Source organism: Mastacembelus armatus, chromosome 17 (genome assembly GCF_900324485.2).
Source record: "Mastacembelus armatus chromosome 17, fMasArm1.2, whole genome shotgun sequence".
NCBI lineage: Eukaryota > Metazoa > Chordata > Actinopteri > Synbranchiformes > Mastacembelidae > Mastacembelus > Mastacembelus armatus.
Window position 1 is genome coordinate 7,939,647 of NC_046649.1, and position 24,790 is coordinate 7,964,436.

The following is a 24,790-nucleotide window of genomic DNA, read 5'->3' on the forward strand; positions in this document are numbered from 1 at the left end:
ACCACATGATGCGCCTGGAGATGCAGCAAAGCCATTGCTGTTGCTTAGGCCTCTCTGTCTCCTTCATGCTGTTTCAAATGGCTGTTTCAGCTGTCACTCAAATTACCTCATCACTCAAATGTGTCATGGAGAGAGAGACATAGAAAAGGATAAGGAGAGAAAAGAGGGAGAAAGTACACTCCCCTGTCAACCTGCAGAGGATGTTGAGTGAACTGAAGTGTTTCTTTTTAAATCTGCAATTATCAATAATTTTATATGAATGATAAATAAAATGACTGTGGAAATGTCACCCAATTCTGCAGTTCCTCTCAGATCTTCCTCTCAGAGCCATTTAACGTCCTTTGGGCCATTGTTGTGATTTTATGTCTATAATCAAAACTTGTCAAATCAGCTTTAGCAAAATCACAAGTATGCTATTCATCCAGCATCAAACAGCCAATATATGAAGGTAACAACTGGCTGGTGAAACAGTGGAACATTTAGCAGCTAAAGAGCTTAAATGAAAATGAAAACAAAGCTAAAAAGACAGTAAATATTGTACTTAATTTTATTAGGGCAATAGAAAAAGCTAATGTTGATCTGTGTTTACTGGACATATAGATAGACAACAGTTTTAAAAAGTCACATCTTGCTATGTCAACAAAAAGAGAGATATGTAACTAAAAAAGCAAAAAAACAAACACAAGGACAAGAGAGAAAGTGAAATAGAACCTACTTTGACATTTTTTCATAAAGAATTCTTCTTAAATGAATTGAACTGGTCTTGTGAATCTGGTTTATGGTGAAATTTTGTCATGCTAAATCTTTCACTGCACCATTATACACTTAAACCAAATTTGGTCTCTGTCTCTGTGAATATGTATGTACTGTATGTCTTTTTATTATGATAACGTTTAAAGCTAAATGTAAACAAGTACAGAGCACATTCCTGCTGACATTAGACTACCTCTTCTTGTACAGATTTTTGTTGTTGTTATTTTTTTCATGATTATCATTACAGGTTAATTGACCAGTTTCATTTTCTGATGACAAAACTTCAGTTTAAAAACATCTGTTTTATTCTGGTCACTAGATGATGAGGGGAGTTGTTGCTCAAATGAACCCATATTCGGGTTCACTGATTGTTCAGTGATCGCACATGCTCGTCTATGGAAATATCTTCCTCTATGCATGGACGGCCTGCAAAAAATGAATTGAGGAAAAGACTGGATAGGCAAAAGTGAGGGGCAGATGGATGGGACGGAAGGAAGGGGTGGAACGAAAACCCCCTCGAAATGGGTGATGAGTTAGGGAGAGACAGAGATGGAGTGAGGGAGGAAAATGAAGAAATACAAAGTTGATGAGTGAGGAAATGATGAATGGGCTGAAAGCGAGACAGATGGACCAGTTCCATCAGTGAGTTGTGTGGCAGAGAAATGAAAAGCGTAAGTAAAAGTGAGCCTACAAAGCCAAAGTCGATGATGATGACGATGATGATGACATAGACACACACACACACACACACACACACACATAGTAAAGTAGCCAGAGGCTGGAGTCATTGTCTTTAATAGGTTTCACATTAAAAGCAAAGCATGTGTAGAAACATTAGCAGTAAAAACTACTGGCTCATATGAGAGTGAATTAATAGAACAAATACAATAAACTGACCACTTCAGTGTGTGTGTGTGTGTGTGTGTGTGTGTGTGTGAGGGTGTGTGTGTGTGTGTGTGTGTGTGTGTGCGTGAGCGTGTGTGTGTGTGTGTGTGTGTGTGTGTGTGTTAGTCTGGATTCACACAATGAACGTGACAAACTACAGGAAGAAAAGATGATTGTGAGGTCTACATGATTTCCTGGACATCTAATGAAGGAAATTAACTGATAAACCTGGATCAGATTAGAAACCATAATGGAGAATCACAAGAAATTTAAAAAACATCTGAACGGGGATCCCTTTCAACAAGTTCAGTAATTTCAATCTGTTTGGCTATCTGACAGAAAATATTCAAATGTTGGAGACATGCACAGAAGCTGATCTTGGAGACAATAATTAGATGACAAAATTGATTCCACTCTCGTGTCTGTACAAATAATTTGAAGTTATGAGGCTGCTATAGGCAGCAGCTGGTTAGCTTAGCTTCGCACAAAAAGTGGAAGTCGTTTCCAACAGCTTGCGTTTCACACACAGCTGCTGGCTTTTAAGAGCACCTTTAATTTTGATTTGTGATTTCCAGTTATATCACACACTCTTTAATTAGCCTTACTTGGCTGTCATACTGGAAAAGTGGACTTTTGTCCAACAAATAAATCAATACTTGTAACACTTCACTTGTCTCATTATGCAGTCCGTTTGTGGCGTCAGGACGAGGCATTTGGTAACCCCACTTCACCTCTATCTCTCTTTCTGTTATACAAGATACACACATCCATTCACATACATACACACACACACATACACATAACCATAATGGAGCAATTATCCTCTCCAGCTCCGATCTGCTCCTCTGATTGTAATTTGCATTTATTATTAGCCTTCAGTCTGCCAGAGGCTGTGAGGCATGAGGATGGATTGTCATACACCACATCACACTGATAGACCTGCACAGATGCTTCATAAACATGTGTGCCTGAGGACCAGTGTGCCAAATGTACATATAAACCCACATGCACACGCAAAAGACGAGGTCATTATGACAGCCTGATGGTGCTTTGTTTTGTTAATGTTGATCCCTGTTAATGAGGCTGCTGTGAGTACAGTATGTTCAGTGGCGTTCCATCACAGAAGTACAGACTTCACATTATGCTGTGATGTCCTAAAGGACTGTGATGTGTCTTCCTCTCCCTTTTCTCTGTGTTCTCATTTGCTGTCAAGACGGCCGTAGGGCTCATCATATGGAAATTTGTGAGAAGCGGAGTCTCTCAAGGCATATACAGTAAGTATGACCCACCAGCACCCTAATAGATGTGCGTGCCAGTGCTCACACACACATGAGCATACATGCACACAAAGACAACGTGCAGAGGATCAGTGAAGTGTGAAATGACTCTGTTATCATGTCGTCTGTGTGGAATATATTTTCCCATCAACCTTCTCTGGCAGGTGTGCCTGTGTGAGCCTCATGGGCTGCTGGTGCTCGTGTGTATTTGTGTGTTTTGATGTGTGCCTTCTTTGGCTCTCGCCACCAAGGTGAGAGTGTCAAGCAGCTCACATTGTACTTTCGTATTTGGAATTTGACATCAAGAAACATATTTGTTAAATTGCTGTAAAATCAAATCTTACACGACAAAAAACATGGGTCAAGTAATCAGTGAATTTATTATTAATGGACACTCATATCACATCAGCTGTCAATTTAAGATTTTCTTCCTGTTAGGAGGCTCTCTATTTCATATCAGAGATTTCTTTTGGTCAAATTTATGCTCTTCTCACCTGTTTGAAGTAGTGTGACTTAGTGATGTCACATATGATCATGCAGTCTAGGTGATTAGTCTTGACTCTTAACTCATTCTCACACTCACCAAACTGAACCAAATTGACATCTGATTGGCAAACAATCACTTGGTATTGCAGGAGGTCCAAATATTTGATTGGATTTTAGTTTCAAGCGAAATTGTGACATTTAATGTGTGTACCATGTATCCATGGCTGCATACTGTTTTATCTGCACCTTTGCATGAGCTACTCAAAAATAGGGAGAAATATTTTAACAAGCAATGTGTTGAAGACCCCTAATCTAGAGCAATTACACAGGAATATATAAAAAAAAAGATTACTGACTCTGGGTCAGGGTGGTCACTATATTGTGAAACATTCTAGATGTTCATAAAGGCACACACACACAAAAAAGGGATAGCCTCTATTACCTCAAGAGGCATAGCTGCTTTAATGTGTCTACTAATTTAGTTCCATGGCAACAGCCATCCCCACACGCTGTAGAGACCGTTTGTCAGACGACAATGACAAGACATAAGAGTTAGACTAAACCCCCAACTGTATCTATCTGTTAATCTTCTACTCTTTTTAGATGTAATCTAAAGTATGTTGTCCTTCTGTTTCTTCTGCTAGTGCAGGCATAAGGCTGACTTTTTACTCGATAAAACTGATTGTGTCCAGTTTTACCCTCATGAAAACAACCTCAATAAAAAATGCACACGTTTGTGTACAGTACATGAGAGGGATCTCTTGGTCGGACCAACTTCACTGCACTGCCTCACTGATGTTTGTTTCTGTGTGTGTGTGTGTGTGTGTGTGTGTGTGTGTGAGAGAGAGAGAGAGAGAGAGAGAGAGAGAGAGAGAGAGAGTCCAATTTAACGTCACCTTTCTCTCAACAGTGCTTCCAACGATGGCAGAAAATGAACAGGCCTGTCAATCATGCAATTTCGGGCTCTGTAGGAAGGCTCAGTATTCAGCCTGTCAGTCTGTTTATATCTTCCTGAGATTTTAAGACAACCGTGAAAGAATAAGTGCTGAGGAGACATGAACCTATTAACTACACACACCATTGTTCGACTCACACACACACACACATATACATGCACACACTGACACAGATTCAAGACTGAAGGTCTTTCGATGTATGCACAGCTAATGTAGCAGTTACAGCTACTTATTGGATGAAATATGGCTGACATGGGAGCTGGACAGAAACAGATAGACTGTGTGTGTGTGTGTGTGTGTGCGTGCGTGCGTGTGTGTGTGTGTGTGTGTGTCTGTGGTAGTAGAGGGGGTGGGGGGGGGGGGATTTTCAAATGCAAACTGAAGGGTAACTAAACAGCAGAATAGTGATATTAGCATGTAATGATGTTTCATGAAGTTTTGGTGATGTAGCATGAAGGCTATGCAGATAACATTTATTAAAAACGTTAAAACGTGATGAAAACACCATATACTTTACGAAATACTCTCCAAAGATCACACGGAATTCATACTGTCTTTGATGGTTACTATTTACAATTGTAAAATGTCCGACAGCGCTTGAAGGCAGCATTGACTCGGAGTTTGTCCGTTACCTTGGTAACCACTGTTGTCCTTCCCCGTCAGCAGAAAGCTAACTAGTTACCATAAACTACAGCGGTAAATTGTATGTTATAGTAATTATATTAGGGTAAAGACGAGACAACCTTAGCTGACATTACCAGAAACTGTCAAAACATTAAGAATTATTGAAGACAACATTTTCCTCCATGAACAGGTGAGTCATAGTGAGCTGTTAACATCGGTTAACGTTAACAAGCTTATAAAACCCTGTTAACTAGCCGCTAATATAGCTGACTTTAGCAAACGAAGCATAAACATAAGATAAATTATGGTTAACCTACATAATTATTCATTCCTGTGCCATGACCATGTAACTAAGAGCATTTCCTCTAGTATTGTAACGACTAAAGTAGCTACAGTTTAAGTGTTTAGCTAATGTTTATAATCACATTTTAGAGGTAGCTAGCGTTAAATATTGTACTTTCCACTGCACTCGTTTTATTTGTAGTTTCAGTTATAATGAAACTTAGCTAACTTAGATGACTTGACAGTACTTTAGTTTTATTTGTAGTTTCAGTTATAATGAAACTTAGCTAACTTAGATGACTTGACAGTACTTTAGTTTTATTTGTAGTTTCAGTTATAATGAAACTTAGCTAACTTAGATGACTTGACAGTACTTTAAAATGCTTTTTATGTCCAGGCTAGAGTGTTTGGGGATATCCTCCACTGGTTCACAGAAACCGGTAAGGACTTTATAAAATTGTGTGATTTTTTTTTTTTTTGCCACCTAGTTTTCTATACAAATTATGTTATTTTCTTCAGAATCATTGTAGCTAGCTCTTTGCAGGTCAAGAACATGATTCTTGTTGCATTCAGTATAGGTAACACATATTGCAGTAAACTGTTTGAATAATCTGTTTTCTATCTCTCTACCTTGATAGCCAAAAGGAGAAGTGACCTCTGCTCATGCTGAGACCCACAAAGCCAATGGTAAGATGTAATTTGGACTTCAAATCAGTGCATAAAGGATGACACCCAGAAATAATACAGAAGATTTAGCTTGACCTCCACCTTGTGTTTCTGCTGGCTACTAGCCTTTCATGGCAAGCTTTTATTCTGATTGTGTTTTAGACACTGTGGTGAAAAAGAAAGTCACTGACAAACCTGGGTAAGTAAATGAGAAATATCCCATCCTAATGATAATAGATTTAAACAATAACAAACCATGCTTACGCAGTTTTCTTTTGTTTGTTTTGCATCCAGCAGGAGCCTTCCTGTTCACGCACCACCATGTTCTGTACAGGTGGGTATTTTGATATAGATTATACCAAGACAGGAATGACAGGCATACATTTTGCTACGCTACTTAACTAGAGTTTGTCATTGTTGAGGTTTCTTGCCAGGAGACTCCAAAGCCCGATTCTCCAAATGAGAATGTTGTGACAATGGATGGTATGTATTAGTGGACTAAGTAATCTCATCAGTTATTTCAGAGATAATAATTTCTCCACCAAAAGCAGCCTCAAAACACCAGAATGTAGTGCCATCACAGACATTAAACCATTTGCTTGATTTTTAGTGAAAAAGCTCAGTTGCTGCTAATCACTTTCCACCAGCACATAAATGAATATGTATGTTTATATTTTACATTATAACTGCTAGAAGATTAACATCATACTGTATTGATGATACTTGACAGAGTAAGTTAAGTGGAAGGTTATTTTAGTCTTTTAATCATGTCAGTATTTGGTACTACTTTGTCATTTTTCCTTATTGTGTCGCCAGAGTATTACAGTGAGTTTAATGTTCTGTTTACATCATATCACCAGACAGTGTTAGCTTGTTCTGTTCACTTATTTAATGTTAAATACTACTATCTGTTCTGCCAAACATTACTTGTAATCCATGCAAGGATGCCCTGGTTGAATTCATTTCTTGTGTCATTGTTCTTGTGTAGTGTGTGCTCCAAAGATCAGCATCAACATAACAGCAAGGTCTGCCACCAGAGTTTACATTATACAGTGATGACACCAATGGAACATCTTCCAGATCCATTTTAAAATTTCAAACATGATTTCAGAGTTGGAGAACAAGCAGAGTTAGCTGCTCCTGATGAAGAGCTGAAAATGAAAGCACAGTCCTCAGAGTCAGTGTTAACAGGTAGGTTTTGTATAAAGAAATATAAAGTAAGAAATATAGCAAGGGAGAAACTGATAATGATGATAATGGTTGCAAGGAGAAAAGACTCATGTACCTCCACAAGTTGAACCTTTCCCCATGCATGAGGAACACTTGGAGGAAGAACAAACGGAGGACGAGGATACTGAGGATGAAGAAGTTATGGCCCCGGTGGAGCTGATAATTGAGGTAAAGTTATTGACACTTCTTGATTGGTTGTTGTTTTTTAAAATATTATAATGCAGTTTTACACTTATTCAGTGTAAATATATTTAAATTGAGAAAATCAAACTCAAGTGAAGATGTGATGGTTTCAGTTCCTCAGAGCTGTGATGGACAGAGACTTTCAGCTGGCCAGCAAACTGTGTCAGATGAGTATGTATGCTGCATCAATCAACTGTATGTCTGTCAATCAATAAATCAGCCACTTGTGAAGTCTGCCAACAGCGCCTTTTCTCTGCTCATTCCAGTTCTCGTCTATGAACCAGACAATCCTGAGGCCAATGAGTTTCTCTCACTCATCCAGAAGAAGCTGCTCGAGGGTAAGGGTTCATCCACTTCATACAAACACAAACACAATACACACAATATGCTGCATGTTCCAAAACACACCATGACTTTGTCTTGTGACCTTTTCATTTAGAGCAAGAGGGGAGCAATGAAGAAGATGAAGCAGAAGAAGATGATGGTGATGAGGATGATGATGATAGTGATGATGATGATGAAAATGAGTCAGATGTTTCTGTAAGTGACGAGGAGCCCTCTAACAGCTCCTCTTCATCCTGCTCCTCTTCTTCCTCCTCATCAGGTGATGAGAAGGAAGAAGAGGATCAGGAGAACAGACACAAGCCATGTCCTCCTTCTCACGTTTCCCCATAAATCTATGGCAAAGACAATGATAGGTCTTATCAACAGATCTCTATGCTGATCCAGCATCTTACTACTTTATTTTAATCCATGAGGTCATTTTGAACCATAACAGTCTGTGCAATTTGTAAATGTTGTGACCAATATCTATTTTTTTCCATATTTCACATGCAAATAAAATATTTATAGTGGACAACTTCAATATCCATCCATCCATCATATATACCCACTTATTCCTAACCAGGGTCACAGGGATCAGCTGGAGCCTATCCCAGCTCCCTTTGGGTGAAAGGCAGGGGTCCTCCCTGGACAGGTCACCAGTCCATCACAGGGCCACATAGAGACAAACAACCTCACACACTCACACTCACTCCTATGGGCAATTTAGAGTCACCAATCAACCTGACATACATGTTTTTGGACTGTGGGAGGAAACCAGAGTACCTGGAGAAAACCCACACAAGCACAGGGAGAACATGCAGACTCCACACAGAAAGGCCCCTGATGGGTTTCGAAACCAAGACCTTCTTGTTGTGAGGCAACAGTGCTAACCACTAGCCCACCGTGCTGGCCACCTTGATACCCTTGTTTCCTTTTTCTGGAAACAAACATAAACTGGAGACTACAAGGTCATTAAAATATGAAGCTTAGCTGCTGCTGATATAAATCCAATCTGTGGACAAGTAGAAGAAATCCCATTGGGAAATAAATACAAAAGGTAAAGTTTCTGGGGTTAAAATTAACATTACTTGTTAAAGGTAAAAAGCTAAATAACTTTACTGATGATTCATATCCATCTGATCAAATGATGTCAGGAGAAGCAATAATAAGCTGAAATTCTGAACATGTCAATCACGAAAACTACGAGAGAGTTCTTCAAAACAGGCGCAGTACATCCAAAAGAAACTACTTTTAGGTCTTATTAGAACACCATTATCAGTAGCTTATAATGACACAAACCTCAGCTTGAAAAATAAGTAACTCTTCAAGAAAGCAACTGTTATACTGAAGCCTCTCAGTGAGCATCAGAAACACTGCTGAAAATATACTGAATGTGCCTCCTGTGCTTTGGTGCATGGCCCTTTACCTCAAAGCAATTTGCAACTGCTAACCCCAATGACCTCTGTGTAGACCTGAGCCGTGAACAGTTAAAACAGTTTTCTCACATTAAAATGTTTAACTTTAAGACTATTTCTATTCATAAAGAGAAATTAGATTGTGTGAGATAAATCTTATTAATCCCTGGAAGGCAAATTCAGAAGGAGGTGAAAGAATCCAGTATTTTACAAACAAAAGTGCAAATGAGGAACAAGACAATATTCTGCAAGGTTTCGGCATATTTAGGACCACTGGTGCTAACATCAGCATCCTAACAGTTTCAGTTTAATGGTTGCTACGTTCACCATCTTAGTTTAGTGGGTTAGTGCCAAGATTTGATAATTAACATGAAGCCTAACACAAAGTACAGCTGAGGCTCATGGGAATTCAAATGTTGCCCAACTGACCAACACAAAGCCATGCCACAAGCATGGATAAAATAAGCATAAGTCTAGAAAACAGTATATATTTCTTTTTCCTAATCACTTTAATCATCTGCTGTCCGTGCAGAGTTTTTTTTTGGTTTTTTTTTGTGGAACTCTTAGAGGTGCCTCAGACACAGCATCCACAGCCTGTCCACAACTTAGTCCTCCTGTTTATAGACATATTGTGTTTAAAGCTAACCAGCTGTATTTACAACTTTACAGACAATGACTCTGACTAATCAATGACAATGACCAGAGAAATAAACAAAACTCCTAAAATTTGATAGAAATATAGGTCAATGCTTTTGCTGTTCACGATTTTCTATGAATTAGAATTTGTGCAACATTTAGACGGTGAGTGAGAGGTGCGATAGCTAGGTGCACAGGTCACTAAGTTTTTAATAGGAAGTAATGAGTTGTTGAAATACTTACTTTTTATTTAGGGCTACATTTTAAATGCTGGTACCTTAAACAGTACTAGTAAAGATCTTTTGTGAATGACTGACAAGCACTTTTTTCTGATACAGTAAATCTGTGCACACTATCATCACTTTAAATGTTCCACACACTCACACACATACAGCTAATCCATCCTGGTGCAATGTTGTCAGCCAGTGTGATATTTTGAGTTATTATCACATTCCTTACCTTTATGAGCCAGCTCTACATGTGAGTTGTGAAAAGTGGAAGTATGAGCACTATCAGATAAAGGCTATATAATTTGCAGAGGCTGAATGAACATAATGGCTGTTCTCTGACCATCCAGTGGCTCAGGTCACAGGCGGGAGGTGGTTGTGGGGACATCAAGTCAGTGGATTCTCTTTGATGTGTTTGTTATTGCCCATGTCAAGGTTATAAAAAGGCTGCGGGTCAAAAATTATGATGCATGCAGTGTTGGAGGTGAATATTACAGTCAGCACCTGGATGGATGGCACGTAATGGGCTCTCCATGATATGGTGATTTTATAAGAAATGTCTTTATTCTGACTTAAATAAACTAATAACATGACATAAAAACATCAGGGGTCAGCTTAATATAAACAGATACAGATGTGTAAATATTTTTTTTACCAAAACCCATAAACCAATGGTGCTTGTCATCCCAAGGTCAATTTCTATGTAACCCACTCAGAACACATGTCATGTCTCCATCCTCCATCCTGTGACACCCACCCACACCTGAAGACACACGCTACACAGAGAGAGGTGGGTATGCGTCACTGGTGTTTTTCCTTTTTGCTTTTGCTTTTTAGGCTTCCTGAAGTGGATTGTGGCTGTCAGCAGCACTCAAGGAGTCTTCATTGGTCGTCAGAGGGAGGAAAGGCTGTGACTCATGCCTGCGTGACGAGACCAATGGGCAGCCGGAGCCTAAGATATAAATAACGAATAAAAAATATTCTTGAGGGAGAAAGGGTCACTGGCGAGCCGCTGGATGGGATTTTATTAGTGCGCTCTGTTGGTATTTCGCCATCGCCGCCACTGGACTGCTTCTTGTTGTGCCTTTGGGTGGCAATTGTAACATCTAGTCACAGTTTCTCTGGACTAGACAACCTGTGCGCCCGTGAGCTGGTAAGATGCCTTCTCCTTTCATTTGAGCGGCACCTTTGGTATATATGAATTTCTTCCCTAGTCGATTGTACTATTCAGAGATCGCACCGTCGGAGTTATTTTGGAAACAGAATTTTATTTTTTCAGCAAATTTGCCACAATTCGCTGTTCCTGTGAAAGATTTAGTTCCAGATGTCTGTCACACCATGATGACATTGACTGATGATGGTCTGAGATACGTTTGTTCGAAGCGCAACTTAATTGAAATGTCGATTGCTGAGTCGATATGGGTGAATGACGTAGGCTATTTATCTGGACATAATTAGTAATATTTGTTTAGCAAGTCTCTGCTATTTAAACTGTTTTTATCCAGTCGTGTCATGTGTTTATTACATTTCAGATATACGCTGTAGCCTAACTATGTCTGAACGTAAAAGCTCAAACGGTGGATTTTAAATGTCAGGGGTCACTCTGCCAAACATTTTCTTACAAAAGATCCAAAAAACTTCCTGGAACCAGGAGCTGTAATTCTTATTTGCTCAGCCACCTGATAACTTTTTAATTTCTACCTTGCTTTAAAAGTGATTCCATGTTCTGGACATTATTGTCTGATGAAATATACCTTTAACATCTAACTGAATGCAAGAAATGTTGAGAGATATCTCCACAATGAGATGCGCATTCCTCTCCAAATTGCGCGTCTTGATTCATAGCCCACCGAGCCGCCTGTCGTGATGAATCGTTCCTGGGGACGCACAGCTGATAAAATCATTTTCTGAACGTACCCTGGTTGGAGTGCAGCTTTATAATATCTATCTTAGCTCTGAGTTGGATCAGCAGACCTAGAGCCACTCCTAACCGTGGGCCGTTTTGTTTGCAGTTAAATTATTTCCCAGCTGGAGATCAGATAAAGGAGGACTGATGGCCACGTCTGAACCGAGAGCCACCGGCGGGGACCAGGACCCCAACTCTGCCAATTTAAGACCTCCGTCAACAAGTAGGTCCTTTCACTCCTCCCCCTGTTAAGACCACAGTGATTTTGTGTCGACCCCGAGGGTAAATTGTCGTTAACATTGTCCGTCTCCGGAGCGCTCAGGCTGTGCATACTGGAGCCGACAGGGACTCGGTGCCTTGCTCAAAGACACTTCTGCAGTGTCACCATGAAGGCTTGAAGGCTGCTCACCCCAACACACCTCTGTCTGTCTGTCTGTCTGTCTGTCTATCTCTCTCTCTGTCTGTCTCCCTGTCTGTCTGTCTGTCTGTCCCCCGCCTTCTCTGTCTGATAAAAGCGAGTCTCGCCCGGGTCATTTGCTGTGGGGGCTCCGTCGTTAATCATTCCGGTTAAAAACAGAGCCATCACAGCTGCCTGTCGCTGTCTGGCGGATCAGCAGTGCGCGCCGAGCAGCGAACCTGGCGCAGAAATAATGCGCCATTAAGAGCACTGATATTTATAATAACCCAAGATCATTTTGCTCCTAATGGTTTTAGAATAATTCTATGCATTTTCTATCTACTTGCACCAGCGCCTTAGTTTTCTATGTTATTATGGTTTATTATGATTTATTTTCTGTCGTAATTCATCCTATCTCCCTTTCCAGTATGTTTAAGGCCCTCACATTTGGATAGATTATTTTCTTTCGGAAAATGTTTTTGCTGGGCCTCTTTAGTAAATATATTAATCTGCCTTTGTCGCATACACAAAATCGACTCCGATGAGCAGCTACACTTGAGCAGCCATCTGCAGAGCAACACAGGGAAATAATTACAGGTTTTTGTCTTCTGCCAAATTTGAAGGAAAATGGACTACAGTTCCTTGGGGGCCGTGCACCATTTCATTTCCCATTCTCTCTGTTTATCGAATAAAATATTTGTGACTGCTTTATTAATCTGTGACCCTTGGGTGTCAATAAACTCTTCTAAAAAAACATGAGACCTATTGCAAAGGTGAATTTGTACAGGGAGAAGCCCATTAAAAAGGAGATATTTGTTTTGTCTGACTTTCTGCTTTACTGCTGCTGGGTGTTGCCATTATCTCTGCCACGCTCCATCTCACGCCTGGCAGCTTGTACTGTCTGTGCGTGCGTGTGCGTGTCTGTCTTTGTGTGTGTGTCTTGGCCTCAGCGCCCCGAGCCGTGCTACAGTTTCTCTCAGTGAAATTGCTTCAGTAAATTTAAATACTAGTTTTTGTTGTGAAAGCCTTCCATGAGGTAAACTGGCCGCCTGCCTTTGGCTCTGCCGCCGGGCGCTCTGCACTTTACCCCCCCCCCCCCAGGTTGGCTTCGGCTCCATTTCTGTTCACGCATGTCCACGCTCGGGTTTGTGTGAAGCACCGCTCTGTTTGTATGCATGATGTGTGTATGTATGAGACGCACGACGCACTGTGCTAGACGCTTTTGCACCAGGCTTGCTATAGGGTTCCTGGCCACAGACATTACCAGCTCGCTCCAGTCACATACTGTGTCTCACTCAATTAATTCCTGCCCTCCTCCATGAGCTCATTTCACGGGTGTTAATTCCAGTCCGCCCCTTGGCTGGGTGTGTGAGCCGGCGTGGATCTGCTGTTCGGGCCACTGTGGGTCCCTATTGATTGAACTTAAATCGGAAATGTTATTAGTCTCATCCCCTTATGATTAGTGGGTGTAGTGGTAAATAAAACTTTGTCTAAATTCTTGCTCCAAGACGGCACAATGTGTGCCAAATAATTCAGAAATACTTTAAGCCCCCAAGAACAGCTAAAGGAAAGCAACCATAAGCCCCTGAGCCTCCCTTCCCCCGCCGCCCTCCCACGCACACTTGAAAATACCAAAACAGCCTGAATGTTCAGTGTCACACACCTCGCCAAGAGCCGCCCGCATCGCTTGCACTGTGCTTTATATCCATCACCCGCCGATCCACGTTGTTTCCGCGGTCTGCACACAAGAAACTCAAACGTTCACTCTGTTGTAGCTTACGAGTATGCGTGGATGCACGGATGCACACGGAAACTGGGGATGAAGATTTGTGGTAAGTTTTTTTTCTTTCTTTGTTTTTTTTTTTTTTTAGAAATATAATCCCTTCATGTAAAGTCTCCACACATGCTATGTTTTCCACATTTTACTGAAACGCTACAATCAGATTTGTTTAAATATTTCACCGGAGACTGTAATTTATACCTACTGCTGGTTTGATATGTATCTTTTTTTCTTTAAAGTTCATCACATAGTCGCTGTTAGTCTTTTTTTATTCATTTTGAGGCCTTTTAAAATTAGGCCATGATAAAGCCTGCGCCATCCACGATTGTCACTGTGCGTTTCCATCTTCTAAAGGTCAGTGGCCATTAGCCTGTGGGTCTGGTGATAAGGGCCCCGGATCACCTCTCCGACAGACCCTGAACACCCCCTCCATGTCTCTTCCATTTTACCAGCACGAGAAAAATCCCCTAAGACAAGCCCATGTCTCACAGCGCGCAGCAAAAAGAACCATTCACATATTTCAGTGCTAATTGTTTCAATGCCAATTAAGGTATAGCCTCACTGTCAATGTCACTATTATTATAATGCAGAATAGCGGATGTGACGTTGCAGGAAGGAAGGACAAGGAATTGGTTTCTCTAAATGACCCAAATCAATTAATTTACGTATAATATCTGTTGCAGCTGTGCAAATGGCAGTGAACGCCACGGAACTGATCTATTCAAACTGTAGCCAATATTACTGACTTATTTCTTATATGCCATAAATCAATTAAGACCAGAGGATCGAATAAGTTTGATATTCCCATTTCTGAGGATGAGCAAAATTTTGTTTTAATTCGCCTAAATGACACTTAATGAACTGGAGTAGGAATGGACTGGAAACATTTCGATATGAAGGCAATTAAAGGTTCTCAAAGATTCATTTTGAATATGTCATTTAGCATTTAATGAACAAGATATTATAGCGTTTCCCCTGGAAAATATGTGAGATCAGATTTTATAGCTTCCAGATAAAGGGGGTGAGATTTCCACGTGTTTTGCGCACAATTAGGCCCACACATTATCCTGCAGAGGGCCTATATGAGGACACGCGTTCAATCATGCAATTCAAAACAGGATATAGGCTACATAGCATTTTCAGGGCAGACAGCTCCGGGGCTGTGTGTGCATCCTTCATTAACCCTTCTTTATGGAGTGTGTAGTTCCTGGCTGAGTCACTGCCGCGGGCTGCCCTGTCCTGATCAGACTGTGTGCACAGGAGGGTGTTTCTGGGTACTTCCTGACCGGGGTGTGGTTGTGTTGTCGCAGGGTGGGGCTGGTACACACACACACACACGAACTGGACACACACTGCTTGGTCTATATAAGCTGAAAGCTGGGCCTCCACCAGAAAAAGTATGTGTGATGACTGACCTCAGGGCTCTGGGAACTGACTTTAGATAACACACATATTGTTTCAGACGTAGACGACCTATTTATAAGCGCCTTTATTATTTCTCTTATTATTTATTTATTTTTTATTCTGTGTGTGTTGGTCCCGACATTTCGTCTTTGTTTTCCTGTTCGTGTGATGGAGCTGTTTGGTGATAACTCGTGCCCTCCCCCGTGTAACACCCTAGGGTTCCTGCAGAAGAACAACAGTCTGGAGGAGAAGGGGAGGCTCGCGGGCCAGAAGAACTTGCTCTCGTGCGACAACAGTGACAGGGACTCGCGCTTCCGCCGCACCGAGACCGACTTCTCCAACCTGTTCGCCAGAGGTACGGACTACATTTTCCAGCTACACCAAAAATAAGCTACTGCTCCTTCCTGTAATTGTTTAGGCCGCCGGTCACACTATTCAAAATTTCAGATTAAATCCACGGTTTGTCGAGATAAAGCCGATAAAGGCCTCACAGCCGTATTGCTTTTTTCATGTCGCCTCTAATTTAGGTTAAAATATTTCACTTTTTGTGGAGTAGCCCATTTAACCTGGAATTATTTGTTGCTGTAGATTTTTTCCCAATCTTATTTATGTGAAAATTCTCATATTGTTATTGTCAAATTGCAAATGATGATAAAGCTAAGTAGACTGCATTAAGCCTACATTATAAATATCCGGTTGCAGAATAATTATTAAACAAATGCCAAAAACTGAAAAAATGGTAAGAAATGTCCTTTGGACTTAAAAGAATGACATGAAACACAACGTCTCACCCAGATCTACTGCCAGCCAAGAATGGAGAGGAGCCTACCATGCAGTTTTTGTTGGAGGTGGTTGATATCCTCACTAACTACGTCAAAAAGACTTTCGACCGCTCCACCAAGGTGCTGGACTTCCACCACCCTCACCAGCTCCTGGAGGGCATGGAGGGCTTCAACCTGGAGCTGTCCGACCAGCCTGAGTCCCTGGAGCAGATCCTCGTGGACTGCAGGGACACGCTCAAATATGGCGTCCGGACAGGTAAGCAGGGCACCTTCAACACGGAAGTATAGCTGGGAGAAGGTGTGTGTGTGTGTCACCCAGGAGATGTTTTTTCCAGTCAGATACTGGCATATATGCGGGTTTACAAAGCATACTCTAAAATTAAAGCATGACATTTACATCTCAACAATATTCCTATGATATGATGATAAGCCGCAGCTTATGTATTTTATTTTTAAATATCCCAATTTTATCATGTTGATCCAAGTTAGCTACTAGTAATAATTTACTATATATAGGTAAACTCAACATAAGTCAGTAGAGAAGAAGCTGTTTGCCATATAGTGTACCGTTTATTTTGATGATCACCTTATTTATTGTCCCCCTGGTAATTCAGTCAACATCCTCCTTTTCTTTCTCCTGCACTTATTAAAGCGAGTGTCGCCTGAGGGGATCCTAACACGCGCTGTTTCAAGCTGTTAAAAACGTCTAGGCTCAAACTGTCCCTGGGGTCTCATAGATCAGGCAGGGTCTACTGTGTCTACAACTCAGCTCCACTTTCCTTTGAGAGATGTGGGTTTTTGTGATTTAAAAAAAAAAAAAAAAACATTTGTGCGGCTGCGAGGCCGAGTACAGGAGCTGTCCTTGGTGCTGAAAGCAACACTCTCAGCTAAATACATCCATAATATTAGTTTTGATATTTTTTATTAAAAATATCGTCTGTCATATTGTTACCAATGTTTTTATTGTATACTTACCAGTGTTATGTCTGATCTGTGACCAGTGAAATACAAAATAAATCCCAAATGACTGTGAACACATAAAGTTTACTCTGTGGTACTCACATGATGTTTATTACACTTTATTGTAGAATCAGAATTAATCAGAATTAAGTGGTCAGCTTTTATTCCAGAAGCCATTTTACACCTTTATAAAACTTAATGTGCAATAACAAGCCAAGCATATGAGTGTCCGTCCTTACTGGTTTCTCTTCAATAAGTGTATAAACCAGCATTTTGACAACAAGTGCATGTTTTTTTAATGTTTAGGTCACCCGCGTTTCTTCAACCAGTTGTCATCTGGCCTCGACATCATTGGTCTGGCAGGAGAGTGGCTGACCTCCACCGCTAACACCAACATGTAAGTCATACAGTGTGCTTCTCTCTTCGTTTGCTGTGCTTGTGGGTGGCACAATCATCTATACAGGGTAAAGACCTCTCTATGCCATGGCAGGGTAACTGAGATTACTCCACCACGAGTCAAAGCACCCTCTGTGGGCAGTTATATAAGTGTTTTGCTTGTCCTGTAGAGACTTTGTATTGACAGCTGGTAGGCCGCCACTGTACCGTACAATGCGTCAGAGGCAGCCAAGCCTTAGGGGTGGTTAGATTACATATTGATCTCAGGTCACAGTTACATGGTGACCCAGTCTGATAGCGGGCATGAACCATATCAACATCAAACACTTTCAACACAGCTGCACACATACAAACGCACAATCATGCACAGGCTGTAAATAAACTATCACTCTGGGAACACAGAGTGAAGTACATGCACACACAGACACAGGCTGCAGGTAAAGTGGTCTAATATTTACAGTTCTGTCAATTCATTCTCAGTGGAGAGATGAATCATCTGTCATTACAAGGTGATTTCATCAAGCTTGTAACATGAGTCCTTCAGCTGTTACAGCTGATAGCTGTCTGAGCTTACACAATACATTTGGATGGTTACTCACAGCTGTGTTTACAGTATGAAAACCAGAGGAGAACATGCACAGCACTCTAAACCTACAACTAACAGCTGTTTTCATATTCACTTAATCCACCAGTGTTTTTTTAGCCACAAAGCACAAAATTTATTATCACATAGGAAAAGCAGAAAAATCAGAATTTAGGTGCTGGAACATTTGACATTTTTGCTTGACTAATTGATTCATTGATTCTCTTATGTATGACAAAAAAAATAAAAATCAGGTCATGACAATGAAAACAGAAATCATGATAAAAATCACTGAGCTACAAAGCAAGAAACAAGAAGAAAACTGAAAAAACACCAGACACAATCTGACTCCAAAGTGGACTCATTCACTTAAATGGTTAAGCACAACAACTTTGAATATATGTCCTTGGTGACACTGATGTAGAGACATGTGGACATCTTAGCATTTCTTGGCACAGTTTGACATGTAGCTGCAAAGACAGCAAGACCTGTGCACTACAGAGAGACTGCACAGAATAAACAGTGGACAGGAGACAAAACACTCCAGTCCATAAACCCAAACTGAGCATTCAATATTTGTAACTACTGCAGCCTCTTTTCTCCTAGACTGGCTGCTAAAGAAAAGATCAATGTGGGGATAATAAACCAGAGGCTGAAGGAAAATTGAGACACTTCATTTATCCCCTTTCTCAAAACATTAGCCTAAGAAACTACCCCATCTTAAAAACATATCATCTTCCCTCCTGGTCGGAAGAATGCCCCAAGAGACAGGGCCGTTGTATTCACACACTTGCACACACACTCATGCACATTTTCATAATGGCACACACACCAGTTCTGGCTGTCCCAGATACAGCAGCAAAGGTTTCCAGCCCATTGACTACAGGCTCATTGTGAGCTGGTCTTAGCAGATAGGCCAGCTGGGCCCCACACTGACACACAATGTCCTCCGGCTGCACAGAAAACCCTGTCACACTGTGGAAACTGGCTGCTGCAGCTCCCTGTGGAGCACTCATTCCAGATCTATTGTCCCTGTGGATACAAACCGACTCAGTGGTCCTTTTAGGGGCTGAGAGGCGAGTGTACTTGTGGGGTCAGAGGGTTAGTCACATAGAGACACACACACACAAATGCATTCAGACACAGACTCACATCCATTGAGCGCCCTTGATGATGATAATAAGGGCATTTAGGGGCTGTCTTTGGAGACAGGCAGGTGACCGAGGGGTAATTTTCACCCTGAAAAGACCAATGATTGGCTCTGATTGTGATAATGATCACTATTATTGTCATTACAGCGTGAAATGACTCACAGAAAGGAGAATTTTAAAAAGGTGCTGTGGCTTTGTACCTTTTATGCTATGGTTGGGATAAAAGTGAAACATCCAGGATGTTACTATTGTGTTACATATGTGAACCATAATTCCAGTATATTTTTGAAATTAGGTCAGTGAGAGGCTGCAGAATTAGCTTATTTGCTTTATAATTTTATCCTTTGCTGTCTCTGTTCATAGTTAAAGCCCAGCAGTTATAGTCTGGACTGGTGCTAATGTTCCCATCAAATCTATCCCATGGATTAGTCCTCATCAGAAAAAAGTACAGAAGAAAAATGTCTCTATCTGCTATTTTTATCATACTCCTTTTTTAATTGAGTTTCTATCTATCCTCTACCATGGCCTTCAGTGCTTGTTCTTTTTGCCTTGTTCTGTTTTGTTTTGTTTTCCTGTACACTTTCCTCACGTTGCTTACACATCATCCCCCTTCTTCTTTTGTTGTCACTGTCCTCAGTGCATTGTCTGGCTCTACCTCCCCTCCTCGCAGCACTGAAATATCTCCTCCTTTCTACTCAAACAACAAAATGTTTCAGTCTTTGTTTAGATACCTGCTTGTGAAGAAAACAGACAGGAATATGAAAAAGGGAAGATATTATTACTGTTGTTTTAGATTGTGGTTGTGATGGGCCTACAGTGATGGATATGGAGGGGTGTTGTATAACTGGCCTCATTAGAAGCCGGGTAACCAGCGAACGGTCCAAAGGATGTGTGTGGGAGGTGCTGAGATACCCTGTCAGTTAGCAAAGAGTGCAAAAGCTCAAGCCTCGCTGCATGAGTCGGTTCTCCGTGCCACATTCAACCTACTTCAGCTTCACCAGGAGTTTTGCTCTTTCGTTGTCCACAGAGCTACCAGTCATTTTATCTTTCGTTAGCTGACACAGAGGTCAGACATTTCTGTTGTTTAAAAGCTGAATAATACATGTGTTATGAAAATGACATTTTGGCTTTTAATATTTTTCTTCTAATGAAAGAATAAAATTAATAATCATGGTGTCTTCCTCAGTTTCTGTATTCTGGGCTTAACAGAAGCTGTTATCTCTTTAAAACACTCTCTCTTCCTGTCTTTATTCCTCATACACACATAATGTACACACATACACATTCAAATCCTCTGAGCTGTCAAATCAGCCCCTTTCAGACACACTGCTGAGATTGGCAGGATTGACAGATAGCCATCAGAGCTTTGTGTGCTTTAATTAAACTACTGAGTGATTTTAGAAGGCATTTGAATATGAATGTTTGCTGCCCCACTCCTATCAGACACTTTTTAATTAGCCCAGTCAGTACAAGCTTCAGTTTTTGCTCTGTGGCTGGAATTACAGAAGAGCTAATGAAAAACTAATGTGCGTGTGTGTGTGTGTGTGTGTGTGTGTGTGTGTGTGTGTGTGCGTGCGTGCGTGTGTGTCAGAATCTTTGCTCACAAAGCAGTTCTCTGTCTCAGCTGTTGTGGTGATATCGACTGACATGATGTATTCATAAATTTTGCAATTTTATCGACAGGTTCACCTATGAGATCGCTCCAGTGTTTGTGTTGATGGAGCAGCTGACTCTAAAAAAAATGAGAGAGATGATTGGTTGGCCTGGCGGTGAAGGCGACGGCCTCTTTTCACCAGGTTAGTTGATAAATCCTTGTATGTGTTATTTTGGTAAAAAGCACTGCAGCATATTTACTTTTTGAAATTGATTTTCAGTTTTGGTGATAATACAATAGTCGCGTGCACTCTGCTGTCCAAGGTGCTGATGGGTCTGTTTCTACTCAACAGGGGGCGCTATCTCCAACATGTACAGTGTGATGATTGCACGTTACAAGTATTTCCCAGAGGTCAAGACCAAGGGCATGTCTGCTGCTCCCCGCCTTGTCCTTTTCACATCTGAACACGTACGTGACCGTGAACAGACACACATGCACTCCATTTTAGGTATTCTAATAAGGTAGGCACTACGCTTCACTGGCCATAAATTGAGGCAGTCCTGTTGTAATCAGTAGGTCTATTTCAATCAAGGCAATGGCTGTTTTAATGAAATAATTTCTGCTTTTGTCTTTAAATAATTGCATTTGACAACATAGCTTACAAAAGGTCCAGTCTCCTTGAATTTATCTATTATTTCAGGGAAAGATGAGTCTTATACATAATGTGTGCCCCTACAGAGCCACTACTCCATAAAGAAGGCTGGAGCTGCCCTGGGCTTTGGTACTGAGAACGTGATTCTGCTGAGCACAGACGAGAGGTAGCAGATGCATCTTATAAATTTAAAGCCATAATCAGCACAGCAAATGTGTAAAATGCTATAGGTATATACTGATTAGTGCCGAGACTTGTGAGGCTTGTAACACATGAATGCTGCATGTTAAGACAATGCTTTACAATCTTTCAGGGGGAGGGTAATTCCTGCGGATCTAGAGGCCAAGATCATTGATGCCAAACAGAAGGTCAGTGTTCTTAACATTTTCCTTATCTTTGCTTATTTCTTTCTTTTGTCCTTCTATCTGTCAAGATTTGAACCCTCTAAGTGTGTGTGTGTGTGTGTATGTGTGTGTGTGTGTGTGTGTGTTGATACTGCAGGGTTATGTGCCCTTGTTTGTGAATGCCACAGGTGGTTCGACTGTGTATGGAGCCTTTGACCCCATCAATGAAATCGCTGACATCTGTGAGAAGTATAACTTGTGGCTCCATGTTGATGTGAGTAGCCTAATAGTTGGATCAGTTGCCGTAGTATTTTCATAGTAATAGGGGGGATAGTATGTCCTGTGTATCCTCCTGTAACAGTGCTGTTTTATTTCCTCAGGGGGCGTGGGGTGGCGGACTGCTGATGTCCAGGAAGCATCGCCATAAGCTTAACGGAATTGAAAGGTGAGCGCAGTGGGACAGACTGTTCGCTCCGCATTGTTAGTTTAACAAACGTTTCAGAGAAACCACAAAAGCCGCATTAACATACATATCAAACTTTGCAGGGCAAACTCTGTGACGTGGAACCCTCACAAGATGATGGGCGTGCCTCTGCAGTGCTCTGCCATCCTGGTCAGGGAGAAGGTACAGTAAAAACACACACGTGTGAAATTCATGAATACGTTCATATTCATATAATTTCTCATTGTACAATGTAGGTTATTGTACCAGGTTATTTTTTTGTTCCACAATGTGCCAGGAGCAGAAGAGTGGTTGTTAACACTGAATGAGCTCATGTTTTTCTGTAGGGAATCCTAGCGGGCTGTAACTCCATGTGCGCTGGCTACCTGTTCCAACCAGACAAACAGTATGACGTTACATACGACACAGGGGACAAAGCCATCCAGTGTGGTCGGCACGTCGACATTTTTAAGTTCTGGCTCATGTGGAAGGCGAAGGTGAGATGGAAGGGGACACAGCGACACATGCTAACACCAGCTACATTATTAATTGAGCTTTGACCAACATATAAAAATGCCTTAAATCCAACAGGAACTGTGTTGGTGTTGTTGTAACAGATGCTCTATCGTTAAACTTTATGTTTTGTTTTTTTTTGTTGCTGATGTTTTAATTCTTGCCTGACCAGCTTTTGTCCCCTTCAGGGCACCATTGGGTTTGAGCAGCACATTGACAAATGTCTGGACCTGTCTCAGTACCTGTACAACAAGATCAAGAACAGGGAGGGATATGAGATGGTGTTTGATGGAGTGGTGAGTTTACCAGGCTCTCCATGTTATTTTGAATCATGAAGGAAAACTCAATATTATATTATTTTAGTTTAATATTAATATACTGCCATGACTATTTTGAGGCATATATCACAGTATTTAAGGGAGTTGTTGGGTTTTTAGTTTTAGTTTTTGTAAAGTGCCTTGAGATGATTTGTATTGTGATTTGGCACTATACAAATAAAATTGAATTGAATTGAATTGAATTATTTTACTTTTATTTGGTGTAAATTAAAAAAACAATCCTGAGCTTTGTATGTATGAACTTTCTTTATTTCTGTCTGTAGCCCCAGCACACCAACGTCTGTTTCTGGTACATCCCTCCCAGCCTGCGAAGCATGCCAGACAGTGACGAGAGACGGGAAAAGCTCCACAGGGTATGAGACTTGTCTATACATTACAGTCTTTTCCACCAATCCGATTTCATTTATTTGAACAATCATGTTTTTGGAAATATTTTTCATAGAAGGATCATCAGAAATATAAGACTGATTTTGTTTCATGTCTTTAATCCACCAGGTGGCACCAAAGATCAAAGCAATGATGATGGAGTCAGGCACCACCATGGTGGGCTACCAGCCTCAGGGTAATAAAGTCAACTTCTTCCGTATGGTTGTCTCCAACCCTGCCGCCACCCAGTCTGACATTGACTTCCTCATTGATGAGATTGAGAGGCTGGGTCAAGACCTGTAGACCTCTCTGTGACCAGAGGCTAAACCTGCAGTGTTTTATCTGTTTTATTTCCAAGGCAAACACCAATGAGGTGAAACATTCACAGTGCTACAGACAGAGTAATGATAGGACACGTTTTAGGTTCTTTCTATCCAGTCCATCTTTGTCTGAAGCATTCTGATTGTTTGTCCAATCGAAGGGAAGTAAGCAATGAGAGTTTCTAGCTCTGTCCCTCTTAGTTCCTTCTCTAGACATGTATAGTATACAGTATCTGAAAGCTCCAGGTACAGCGAACATACTCCACTGTATGTGTGTGTTGTGGAATCTTGTAATATTTGTGTTTAATCTAGTTTTGTGTCCAGTGTAGTTTGTTTATCAGTGTGTGTGTGTGTGTATGTATGTTTGTGTGTGTGTGTCTGTGAGTGTGTGTGTGGTAAAACACTTAAGGGGAGAAAAGCACAGATCAAAATATCACAAACTATTATACATTATTCTGCTGATCCAGACATTTGCTACACACAATTGAATCACTGGTGTTTTCAGTTGTACATAGATTTAACCTCAGTGCACTGATCTGTTTGTCCTGAGGCAGCGTGTGCAGGTGTGCATGTGGCACACTGAGTGTATTCCTTCATGTATTTTAGGCTAGCACTGTGTTAAAAATAAGCTGATGTGCACACCATAGGTACCAAGTGTTTTAGGCTGAGCGGTTTTAGACAACTTCCAGTGACTGATCCACAGTCTGCAGTGTTTTCCCCTCGTAGAGGTTTAAGAGTATGATTTAAAATGTCTACAGCTACCCCAAGTCTGTAACAGCCTTTAACTTGTAAAACGCTGGCTCGTTGTTGGTTTCATGTGATACCCATATGTGTTGTTAAAAGATTGTTTGATTATATAAGAAAAAAAATGTATTGCATTTACACTGTTTACAGATTCAGGTATTTTATTGTAAATGT

General features: G+C 40.9%; 2 protein-coding genes across 9 annotated transcripts; both read left to right on the top strand.

The window, feature by feature from the left end:
• The first annotated feature begins 5,011 nt into the window (after window positions 1-5,011).
• erich2 (glutamate-rich 2) lies at window positions 5,012-8,198 on the top strand. Of its 8 annotated transcripts, none has more exons than XM_026313843.1 (12): window positions 5,012-5,171; window positions 5,661-5,703; window positions 5,902-5,950; window positions 6,092-6,128; window positions 6,224-6,263; window positions 6,352-6,412; window positions 6,918-6,954; window positions 7,041-7,120; window positions 7,197-7,327; window positions 7,456-7,513; window positions 7,609-7,680; window positions 7,782-8,198. In XM_026313843.1, exons 1-12 carry the CDS (start codon window positions 5,164-5,166, stop codon window positions 8,015-8,017), a joined length of 852 nt encoding a protein of 283 aa, XP_026169628.1. In that variant the 5' UTR covers window positions 5,012-5,163; the 3' UTR covers window positions 8,018-8,198. The 8 variants fall into 8 exon arrangements, with proteins under 8 accessions (XP_026169628.1, XP_026169630.1, XP_026169634.1 ...); XM_026313845.1 differs by having other exon boundaries at window positions 7,200-7,327; XM_026313849.1 differs by having other exon boundaries at window positions 7,224-7,327.
• Window positions 8,199-10,965: 2,767 nt separating this feature from the next.
• Window positions 10,966-24,446, top strand: gad1b (glutamate decarboxylase 1b). Its single transcript, XM_026313366.1, has 17 exons — window positions 10,966-11,097; window positions 11,957-12,073; window positions 14,023-14,079; window positions 15,649-15,786; window positions 16,227-16,469; window positions 17,480-17,570; window positions 20,987-21,099; window positions 21,250-21,365; window positions 21,636-21,715; window positions 21,863-21,917; window positions 22,051-22,167; window positions 22,274-22,338; window positions 22,440-22,518; window positions 22,683-22,832; window positions 23,037-23,144; window positions 23,450-23,539; window positions 23,682-24,446. Exons 2-17 carry the CDS (start codon window positions 11,998-12,000, stop codon window positions 23,853-23,855), a joined length of 1,752 nt encoding a protein of 583 aa, XP_026169151.1. The 5' UTR covers window positions 10,966-11,097; window positions 11,957-11,997; the 3' UTR covers window positions 23,856-24,446.
• Window positions 24,447-24,790: the final 344 nt, after the last annotated feature.